This window comes from Scomber scombrus, chromosome 6, assembly GCF_963691925.1.
Source record: "Scomber scombrus chromosome 6, fScoSco1.1, whole genome shotgun sequence".
Lineage (NCBI taxonomy): Eukaryota > Metazoa > Chordata > Actinopteri > Scombriformes > Scombridae > Scomber > Scomber scombrus.
In genome coordinates, this window is record NC_084975.1 from 4,131,242 (window position 1) to 4,141,919 (window position 10,678).

General features: G+C 39.1%; 1 protein-coding gene and 1 non-coding gene across 2 annotated transcripts; one reads left to right on the forward strand and one right to left on the reverse strand.

Moving 5' to 3' along the window:
• Positions 1 to 3,088: 3,088 nt before the first annotated feature.
• Positions 3,089 to 9,323, reverse strand: sall1b (spalt-like transcription factor 1b). Its single transcript, XM_062420758.1, has 3 exons — positions 9,254 to 9,323; positions 5,252 to 8,454; positions 3,089 to 3,415 (listed from the first exon to the last, which is right to left on the reverse strand). The coding sequence occupies exons 1-3, from the start codon at positions 9,321 to 9,323 to the stop codon at positions 3,089 to 3,091; spliced, it is 3,600 nt and encodes a 1,199-aa protein (XP_062276742.1).
• trnae-uuc (transfer RNA glutamic acid (anticodon UUC)) lies at positions 3,593 to 3,664 on the forward strand. Its single transcript has one exon. It is a non-coding gene; the product is annotated as a tRNA-Glu (tRNA).
• Positions 9,324 to 10,678: the final 1,355 nt, after the last annotated feature.

Here is a 10,678-nt window from a genome sequence, read left to right on the forward strand (position 1 = left end):
TTTTTAAGTAAGCTGCTGCGAGCTTTGTGCCGTTTCTGTCATGGACCATGAAAATACACACAGGAGGTAATGCTGCACATGTGTAAATAACACAGAGAGCAGAGAGACTGTCTGTGGATATCCAAGATTTTCTTTTCTCCCACTGTAAAGATTCAGAAATGATGACTACAGTAATCTAGTTCAGTTTAAATCCTGTTTTAGTAGATCAAATTCAACATATTAATAAAAGAGAAACGAGATTAATAGAAACATTAATGCTTTGATTCCCAAACTTATCTTTCCAGATGTGTTAATTTAAACTTTACCGTACTAAACCTAAGTGCAATTTTGAGGTACTTGTACCTTAGGCCTACTTCAGTATTTCCATGTGATGCTACTTTCTACATTTCAGAGGGAAATATTGTACTTTCTTCTCCACTACATTTATTGGGATAGGGTTGACGTCTTACAAAAAGCAGTGTGTAGTCGGCTCACATTTCAGATGTCTATGAGTTGTTAACAGCTCCACCAAATAGTGATTTTTCCCTCTAAACTTCTCACATGCTTTCATTTCAATAAATGTTCAAATGATCCAATATTTCAGCAAAAATCAAAGATTAGAGAAAAAGTCCAAAAACTGAAAACACATTTGTGTATCAGAACTTAGTTTTTTTTTTCTTTCCTCTCCCATTAATCATCTCACCACCCCTCACATTTATCTGCTGACCCTTTGGAGGGGCCCCACCCCTAGGTTGGGAACCACTGGACTAAACTAGCTAACTGTATATAAAGTAGTGTAAACTAACTCCACCTCCAGCAGCTACAACAGTAACATGCTGCTCTAACACTGATGCTTCACTATTAATAATCTAATGATGTCATAATAATAATATATCAGTCAGAGGACCAAACCACTACTTTTACTGTAATACTGCATACTACATCACTATAATACTGCAGTACTTTTACTGTAATACTGCATACTACATCGCTCATAATACTGCAGTACTTTTACTGTAATACTGCATACTACATCGCTCATAATACTGCAGTACTTTTACTGTAATACTGCATACTACATCGCTCATAATACTGCAGTACTTTTACTGTAATACTGCATACTACATCACTCATAATACTGCAGTACTTTTACTGTAGTAGGATCTTTAATGAAGGACTTTTACTTGTAATGGAGTTGCCCACATGAACACACATGTTTTGGGCAATATTAGAATGCCACAAGAAAATCAATCAATGCTCCTCCTACTTATATGTAAATGTATCATTTTTCTTTTTATGACTTGAAACATTAACATTAATAATGTGTTTTTATTATTAAATTAACCGTTTCTTTTCCTGTTTTACTCAGAGTTACTGCTACTGTTCTGCTGTCAAGTCTGTAGCTGAAATCATAGAAACTTCAGTTTTTCTGTCAGTGAGCTGTGATTGCTCTAATTCATAAAAATAAAAAAACCTCCTCTGTATGTTACATGTTTTGTGGTTCCCTGGCACATGATCAGCATCCATTTGAAAATACAGTGTGATGTGCTGGGATGCATTCCTGTGTGTGTATGCACGCAGTGATTCATGTCTGTCTGTTACAGATATCTATCTTTGAGAGGCTTTGTGCAGGTTTTGTTGCAGGCTTTAGTTCTCTGTGTGGAAGCTGAACACTCATCAGTCTGCTGTGATGGACGATAGGAGCTTTCAGAGGTCAGATATGAACAAAAACACAGCTCTTCAACATCAGCATTGACATGACAGTGGACCGGACGGTCATTTAAATAGCACTGCACAGATTTATCACATTACTGCTGGTATTAAAGTAGTATAAAGGGAAAAAAAGGATGCAAGAACTAGCAAGTATGAACAGATTCATTCTTAAGAGGCTCGCATGAAACTGTGGAGCATTCATCAGTTTTCTCATGTGGTATTTTCTCTTTGGTATGAACAAAATGTACAAGTGATAAAGATCTGTCTGTGGGGAAAACCACTTGTTTGACTTATAATTATGATTAATCTAAATGAATTTGGAATTTAAACCAAAATGAACTAAAATAATATAAATGACTGAATGAAAAATGAATGCAAAATGAATGTTCTCTTCTCATCATCTTGGACTTTTTACATTTTTATTGTATTTTATTGGCATATTTTGGTGCAGATAGACATCTCAGTGTCTCTCTGTCTGCAGCTCTTTGTCCAGCATCATCTTGTATAGCAGCTGACAGTGTAACATCACCTACTGCAGGCTGTAATATCCTCTCCTTTAATATATCTATATGTGGCTGTCACATGGCCGACTCCCATCACAGACCACTTTGCTTTAGAAATACTTTTTTTTTTTTTAGTATCTAACTTTACATTAAAGCATTCCCTCTTTACTTCTGTCACACTACAGCGCTGCTCTGATGACAGTCTGATGTCTTTGCATTGTGTTGCAATGCTTAATTTTTTGGGGTCCCTGACTTCTGACAATCCTAAACTTCGTATGTTTTCATGTGCTGTGCTCAAGACAGAAGTTGAAGCTCTGTGGTGTGAATTTCACGTTTTTTACACTTTTGTAACATTTCTGTGAATGAAACTTGCCACATACTCATATAAAGTTGCCTTTTAAGGACATTTTAGGGGTGTTAAAGGGTGAGTGGGTAGGGGGTGGAATTGAATTAAGCCTTTGATTGACAAGCAGAGGCCTTATGTAGGCTAGTTGTCAATAAATCAATAATTATATTTAATGAAATGAAATCAGAGAATTAACAGAACCAGATGAACTTAAAGCATTAAACAAATATGAGCCCTACAGTGCAAGAGGCATAAATATATTCACTTCTTTTTTTGGGGGAAGGAATGCAATAATTTGACAAAAAGATAACCTGCAGACTGACAATCAGCATGTGTTAAAGTCTGTTGCACATAACACAACACTTTTTATTGGGGTGTTACACATTTCCTGTATGTCAGCTGTAAATTCACACAAAGTCAAACCGTATAAAACTGGAAAGTTACAAACAAAATTGTATTGAATATATTAACATTTAACTACATCTTTAACATCAGGGCTGCACACTGTTGTTCCTTTCTTGCATCAAATCTGTGAATCAGCATCCTTTTAATTACTATCATTCACTGCATTAACAACAAGAGGGTCTCTCCGGTCTGTATGGTGAAGAACACCTGAGCTTTCTGCAGGTGTCTTTTCCTTCAGTCCTTTATGTACTGAGCCTCCACCCTGACTCACACAAACATCATTAGTCTTCAGACTCGTGGAGTAAAGCTGTGGACTTTGGTTCCAGGTGTAAACAGTCTCTGAAGTCTTCTGCGGCGGCTCGGGAAGTTTAACAGGACGACTCCCCAATCCCACTGATGACCTGTCCACAGACAGTCTTCGGCCTCTCCTGCTCGGGGCGCTGTTCCACATGTGAGTTCCCATATGTACCTGTAAAGGGAAGTCAGTGGTTACTCATATTGTTCATGCCGAAATCTCTAAATGCCTCTATCTCGCCTGCCTTTACAAAAGCTAAAAGTCCTCTAAAAATCTGTTAATTTCAATTATAATTATTGTAATTAATCCATTTTATCTTGGTTGTAAAGTTGAAACACAAATAACAGCAGCTCCCATATGGTCTAGCGGTTAGGATTCCTGGTTTTCACCCAGGCGGCCCGGGTTCGACTCCCGGTATGGGAACAGATTTTGACAGCATAGATAAATAGAGACAGACAACCATGTCAATATTGACCAGTTTACTGTGAGCGTAACCCAACAGTCCTCAAATTAAACACTGTAAAGTGAAATTTGCTCTCTTACATGAAATGGACTGTCTTGCTAAATTGCTTGCTAATTGCTAAATTCATGCCCTCTAATAAATGTACTGATGGTCATTTTTGGACATTTTTACTATGTTAATAAGATTTAAAGACTTATAGTAGCTTTGCTGTTTGCCGTATGGGTGTTGATTGATTGCTGACAGTTGGCTCGACTGCTGCTCTCCCCGGCCCTCGGGCTCTCACTGAGTCAGACTTTTGTCACAATATTTCTGAAGGTTTCATGTTACTTTAATATGATACCTGCCCTGCAAGCATGGTTTAGTTAAAGTAGTATCTTCTTAGCTCTTCATTTCTGATCAGAGAACAAGAAATGAATGACAGTTTTCCCATATTGGGAGTTTAACCTGGGCCGCCTGGGTGAAAACAAAGAAAATCAAACTGCTCGACTACATGGGACCTACTAGAGTTGCATCTTACATTTTCAAATTTTTAAAGCAACTCCGAAGTTTAACCCTAACCCTTGCAGTCACATGGTGGTCTATACTTAAAGAGAAAGAACACCACATTTCATTCAAAGGTGCAATCAGTAAATTATTACCTTTGCACAAACTGACTATGATTTATCATCAGAAGGGTTGACAAATTTAGTTGTTCAGTTTTTGCTTCAAAGGCTGCTCAGTTTTTCAGTTTTCACACCAGGCAAAGCTGGTCTGGCCCTGTGTACTTTCAAGGAACATCCTAATTTCCAAGGGATCATGTACTACCCAATTTGAAGTGCACATAGTTTGTTTTCATGAAACCCACATGAACGTTGGTGCAACATTTGAAAGGTGGAGGAAGCCACAGAGTCTGAAAAACTTCAATCCTGAGAGGGCATTATGTTTCAGGACAGATAAGCAACCACTGATTTAGCTAACATTAACTCTTGTTGTGCCTTGTCTTAGAAGTTGTTTGTCATTTCATACTGACATGAAACATAAGCTCTAAATGTGAGTCAGGCTTTGTTTGTGCTCGGTGAACAAAATTAGTTAAGTCAAGTAGATGCTCACAATGTAATGATATGCAACTTCTGGAGTTTTCTCCCTAACCCAAACCTGTAAGCTTAAATATTGTGAATGTACAAGTCTGAAGAAGCTGACAGGACCAAGAGTTTACCACACCTACATATACAAATACAGTTGTTTTATTTAATTTTGGTGTCCTTCTAAATATCGATTCTCATACTGGGAATTACATTTAGTCTAGACCTAACCTGACAAATAAGTCTGATATTAATTATAATAAATTAGTGACATCAAAACTATTGCTCCATCTGGAGTATTACAGCTAAAAGTTTAGGTTGAAATGTGTAAATGAAAACCCAATGTATAACTAACTGTAAAATAAACTAAATTAACTGATGTTTCTTGCATGTTATCAAAGAGCTATATTTTACTGATGATACCTCTAAATGTAGGGGAATACTTTGTAATTTTCATGAAAGCCAAACTGCACAGGTGAAACAAACCTTTAAGTTTCCTTTGGTAGTAAAAGCTCGTCCACAGACAGTGCAGGCGAATGGCCTCTCCCCGGTGTGAGTCCTCTCATGGATCTGCAGAGCGCTGGAGGAGGAGAAGCTCTTTCCACAAGTGTTGCAGTGATGCTGTTTGGGTGTCCGACGAGGTGGTGCAACAGCACATACATCACCACAATGACCCCGGCTATTTATAACAGAGGGGCTCGGGAATGCTTTCACCTCTGTCTTCACAGCTGGTGAACCAGTGGATAACATGGAGCCATTATGGTTGGGTGTTGGGTTAGGATTGGAGGGTTCAAAGAGACGTGGTGGGAAGTCTCTCATTTGATGTGTCAGCATGTGTTGCTTGAGATTCCCCTTTGTGGAAAAGCCCCTGTTGCATGTTGTGCAGATAAAAGGTCTCTCCTTGGTATGGCTTCTGTAGTGGATATCCAAGGCACTTTGACAGGCAAAATTCTTCCCACATATATCACAGTAAGTACTCTTACAGATCCCCTTCTCACGCAGGTTAATCAAGCTTGGAGAATCATCTACGTGGTTAAATAGTTTTAGGTCAGTGGGCGCTGTGGTAGATGCACAAAGTGTTAAAGTGGCTGAGTTGAGCCACGTCTGGAAAGGTTCGTCAGGTTTAAAATACATTGCAGCTTGACTGTTAGGGGATGTAGACTGAGTGGAGGAGGAACTGTCAGACGTTGGGAATGTGCTGTTACATTGATCTCTTTCAGCAGCCTGTTGGTTGTTTGTTTGACAACATTCTTCTGGTTTCTCTGCCTTGATCCATTGCAGCTGGTAACTCGTCTTCTTGTGAGCATCAAAAGGGCTTCTATCAAACGATGATGGGACCAAACGGATAGACAAAGATTTTAATCTAGACAATCTGTTGTCACAAAAGCCCTCATTGTTGTCATCTGAAATGTTCTTTATGTGATTCAGTTTTGTTCTGTCTCTGAATCCTTCGTTACAATCCGCTGTGTATTTCTGATCTGTACGGTCTGCGCAGGGTATGTGACCTTCCATGTGCATGTGTACATGTTGTTGTAAGACCACAGCGTTGGTGAACTTCCTTTGGCAGATTGGACACGAGTGCTGGACCCTCAGTGGGATTGTAGCACGGTGAACAGCTTGGTGTGTCTTCAGGTTTCCTTTGGTGGTGAAGGCTCGACAACACAGGTGACACTGGTACGGACGTTCCCCTGTATGTGTCCTATAATGCATCCTCAGGGCACTCTGACAGCTGAGTATGCGGTGGCAGATGACACACTCATTTGGGTCCGACATACTTTTGTTAGAGTTCTCTGATAGCAGCTGGATTTCAGGGTTCTCAGAGTGTTTGAATGAATGAAATCCTGAAAATGAGGTAGAGTCTGGCTGGGTGAATAGTTTGGGTATGAAATTGGCTGATTCCTCCGACTTTGTGGTCATCATTTTTGAGATAAAGTTAAAAGATGGATTTACATCATCACTTTTGTTCATTGTTCTTTGTTGGCTGCTCTCAAGTGAGTCACAGGTCTTTGTAGGGTTTGCTGTTGATTTGGAGTCAAAACTTCCTGATGAATCAAAGTAAAGCTCACCTTGAGCGCAGGGAACTGGTGCTGAGATAGGCTGCTCTTCTTGTTTAAGAGCCTTAAGAGATGATATGTTTGACTCCGACTGTTTCAGGGAACCAGAGGTAGTTGTAGCTGGAGATGGCAACCTATCCAGCCAGCTTTCTTTCTCTGGTGACGTTGACATACTGTGAGTAATCCCAGCATTGGTTCTGATACTATTTGGGTGCTGTGGAATGGGACAAGGGTTCATTTGGATGTCTGGGTATCTCTCTTTGTGCTTCTGGAAATGAACCTTCAAATTCCCGCGGGTGGAGAACCTGTTTCCACAAATGTTGCATTTGTATGGCCTTTCTCCAGTGTGTGATCGTAGATGAATTTGCAAGGCACTGTCACTCCCAAGTACTTTGGAACAAAACTTGCACGTGTGTTTGAAGAAAGCGTCTTTCAAACACAGTTTGGATTCAGAAAACTTCAGATTCTTGAATCTCCTCTGATGAGCCAAGGCTGCCAAGGCATCCAGATCCTCCACAATTGCACTGATGTTTGGTATCGACTTTGATGCTGTTTGCTCACTGCTAGATGAAGACTGAGGTAAGTATGAACTCTCTGATTTTTTGCTGATGAATTGATTATTGCTAAACATCAAAGAGGACATCTCTGTTTGGGACAAGAAGTTCAGTTTGGGGTCAGAAGAACCACAGTGCATGTGCTGTTTTTTTGGAACATGCTTGTGAACAGCTGAGGTTGTGAGCTCAGTGACAGTTTGCGAAGAGCTTTTTGATGCATCTCTACTGTCTGGTAGACTTTGCTGCAGCTGCTCAGTGGCTGTTAATTGCTTGAAGTCATTCATGTTTGCAGACTGAGTAGATAAACATTTGGCTATCCCTGCAGCTGCAGCTAGCTGCTGAGACAAATACGCACTGAGAGCTTTGAGCTGATTGGTGGATTTTGAAGATGACAGCTCTTTGGTGCAGATTACTAGAGTCTCCGGTATCTCGGTTCTGTGAGAGGCAAACAGCAGAACCTGGTGACGAATCTGATCGATTAGCTGCAGCTGGTGGATTTGCTGTATTTGCAAGGCGAGTAGCTGCTGCAACAGAGACGAGATGGCAGTCTTACTGTGGAAGCTGTCTGAGTAAGTCGACTGTGAAAACTGAGCCACAGCCACTTTAGTGTTCTCGAGGTTTTCAATTATGACGTTGCTCTTCATCCATGAGTATCCGCCCTGGTCAGCTAGGCAGCCGTGTTGAGGTAAAGATGCTGCCGGGAAAAGTGAGGTACTTTCCTGATTACTGCTGGTGCTTTGAACACTGCTGTGGCTACTTCTGCTGCTTAAACAATCCATGTCTTCTGCACTTTCGTTGGATCTGTCCTGTGATGGCGTGTTGCAGTATTCCACCTCAGAGTTATGGACTGTGTCACCACCCAGCTCCCCCGCTGTGCTGGCTGGTAATGAAGCTGCAGGGTGAGCGTTGCCGCCATACAGCAGATCCTCGTTCTCATTCACAATGAGAACAGGAGGATTTGTAGAGCAATCCTCTTGATGTTGTTCCAGGTCTGATAGCGCGCTAAACTCAGCACAACATCGGCTGCAGACATGAGCAGCGGGATCCACTGCAAGAGGAGCTGAGCTGAGAGATGCATCATCTGAAAGAGATTCAAAATAGAGGAAAATGATTACTGCCATGATGCCAATGCATGTTTTTAGAGTATTTTAAAAGCATTCATAAATGTCTCGGTATCATCAAAAACAGTTAACTTCAGTTTTAGTTTTGCGCCTTCAAATGAAATAAAATTAAAAAGGAAGCAAGCTACTCATGAACACATAATTTTTCAAAAAAAAGCTCAAACTTCTGTCTTATTAAAGTTTAAAGTAAATGACTAAATATGTAGCAAATATGAGGTTTCCAATTTAAGATTAGCCAAAAAACATCACAACCAATTTTCCACCTGACTGAACTCTGCAAGTGACCAAAATGTTTTAATTAAGACTTAACGAACGTATTAATACTTAGCCTATATACATACAAGGATTTAAATATGTTGCAGGTTTTAATCAAGCTTTGAGTCAACAAATTGAACCCTGGTAATAAAAATGAGCTAAAATAATATTTAATTAATCAAGGATACAAGAAAAATATAACAGAAACTCTATAAACATTATATTTGTACTAAATAGTAGGATACTGTTATACTGTATGCTAAACTATCACACTACAGGTCCTTTATAGTAACAGTATTATTGACAGTATTATCCCACATTTGACCTACTATTCATAAATGAGGAAATATTAGAAAGTTAAAGGGTTTATATCACATCCACTGTAGCGTTTTTCAACTTCTAATTAATACAAATATAACTTCTCTAAGAGTCATATGACTGTAAACTTCACATCTCTTTCCCTTAAAGGCAGAGAGTAATATTAAGTTTATAAAAGTCACTTACCGATGTATTCAGTGAGAGATAAACCATCAGCCTGGACGTGCTGCGGTTTGGGTTGTTTCCTCCGTGACATGTTCCCAACTCTGACTCAACTGAATGAAAAGAGACACAGAGAGGGAGACAGAGAAGGGGGGGATTCACAGGGAGAGGAGGGGAGAGGAGGGGTGGTGATAGAGAGGAGGGGTGAGATTCAACAGATAATACAGTATTTGTCATAAATTGACAAATGTGCATTCACCTGCTGACCACGCCTTTCACACACATTTCTGTGTTAAAACTTGTGTTATGTTTCTCACTGTGGAAATATAAGCAAATAATTCAGTTCACGTTCAGTTTCCTCTTTTGTTTTGCATGAAAGGAAAAGGCTGCTGATTTTCTATATTGTTCTTATTGTTCATAAACCAATAATGAACTGACATCTGAATACAATTATGAGGTACTGTTGTATTTCCATGTGATGCTACTTTATACTTCCACTTCACTACATCTCAGAGGGAAATATTGTACTTTCTACTCCACAACATCTATTTGACAGCTTCAGTTACTTCTCAGATGAAGATTTGACACAATGGAAAATATAACAAGCTTTTAAAATACAACACATTGTTAAAGATGAAACCAAAAAGCAGTGTGTAGTCGGCTCACATTTCAGATGTCTATGAGTTGTTAACAGCTCCACCAAATAGTGATTTTTCCCTCTAAACTTCTCACATGGTTTCATTTCAATAAATGTTCAAATGATCCAATATTTCAGCAACAATCAAAGATTAGAGAAAAAGTCCAAAAGCTGAAAACCAATTACACCAGTTAACACAGAAACTACTACAAGTGTATAATTATCATACCTTATTACCTTTGTATTCTCTTATGTAATTACACTGATAGCAGCCAATCATATTTTGAAAACATTAACTTATATTACCTCATTATTATCAGGTTATTACTCCCATTTATGCCACCACATCACATTGTTATCTTTAGATATGTTTTTATCTTTAGCTATAAATATTTCCCTCTAAAATTACCTAAATATACCTATTGTTAATACAGAGTAACCTGGTTAGTACTCTGGTAATTACCATGATATTCCTTTATTATTACCACCTTAATATACAAATATGACCACACTATTACCTTGTTATAGCCGAGCAGTGAGATAAAGTGCTACCAAATTTTTGTTTAGACTAGATTATCGACTATAGAAGTGAAGATTATACTCCGAAGCATCTTTTCTGTTTAGTATCTCTATTGAACACCACTAAGGAATGTGTTAAAGTAAATATCTTAACATCAAACCTGAGAGTTTTTACCTTATATTTGAGGATTTCACTCACCTCCTCGTAACGTCGTATGAACCAACAGCACGATCACAGTCTGACTGATTCATTCCCCTAAATACACAAATACATCTCTGTGTGACGGGAACTC

Bases quoted from the DNA above. Each gene is read 5' to 3' on its own strand.
- sall1b (XM_062420758.1), bottom strand. From the start codon at position 9,323: ATGTCACGGAGGAAACAACCCAAACCGCAGCACGTCCAGGCTGATGGT. The intron at 8,455-9,253 runs GTAAGTGACTTT...AATCTCTTTCAG, and splicing joins ATCTCTCACTGAATACATCG to ATGATGCATCTCTCAGCTCA. The intron at 3,416-5,251 runs GTTTGTTTCACC...TTCCCTTTACAG, and splicing joins CTACCAAAGGAAACTTAAAG to GTACATATGGGAACTCACAT.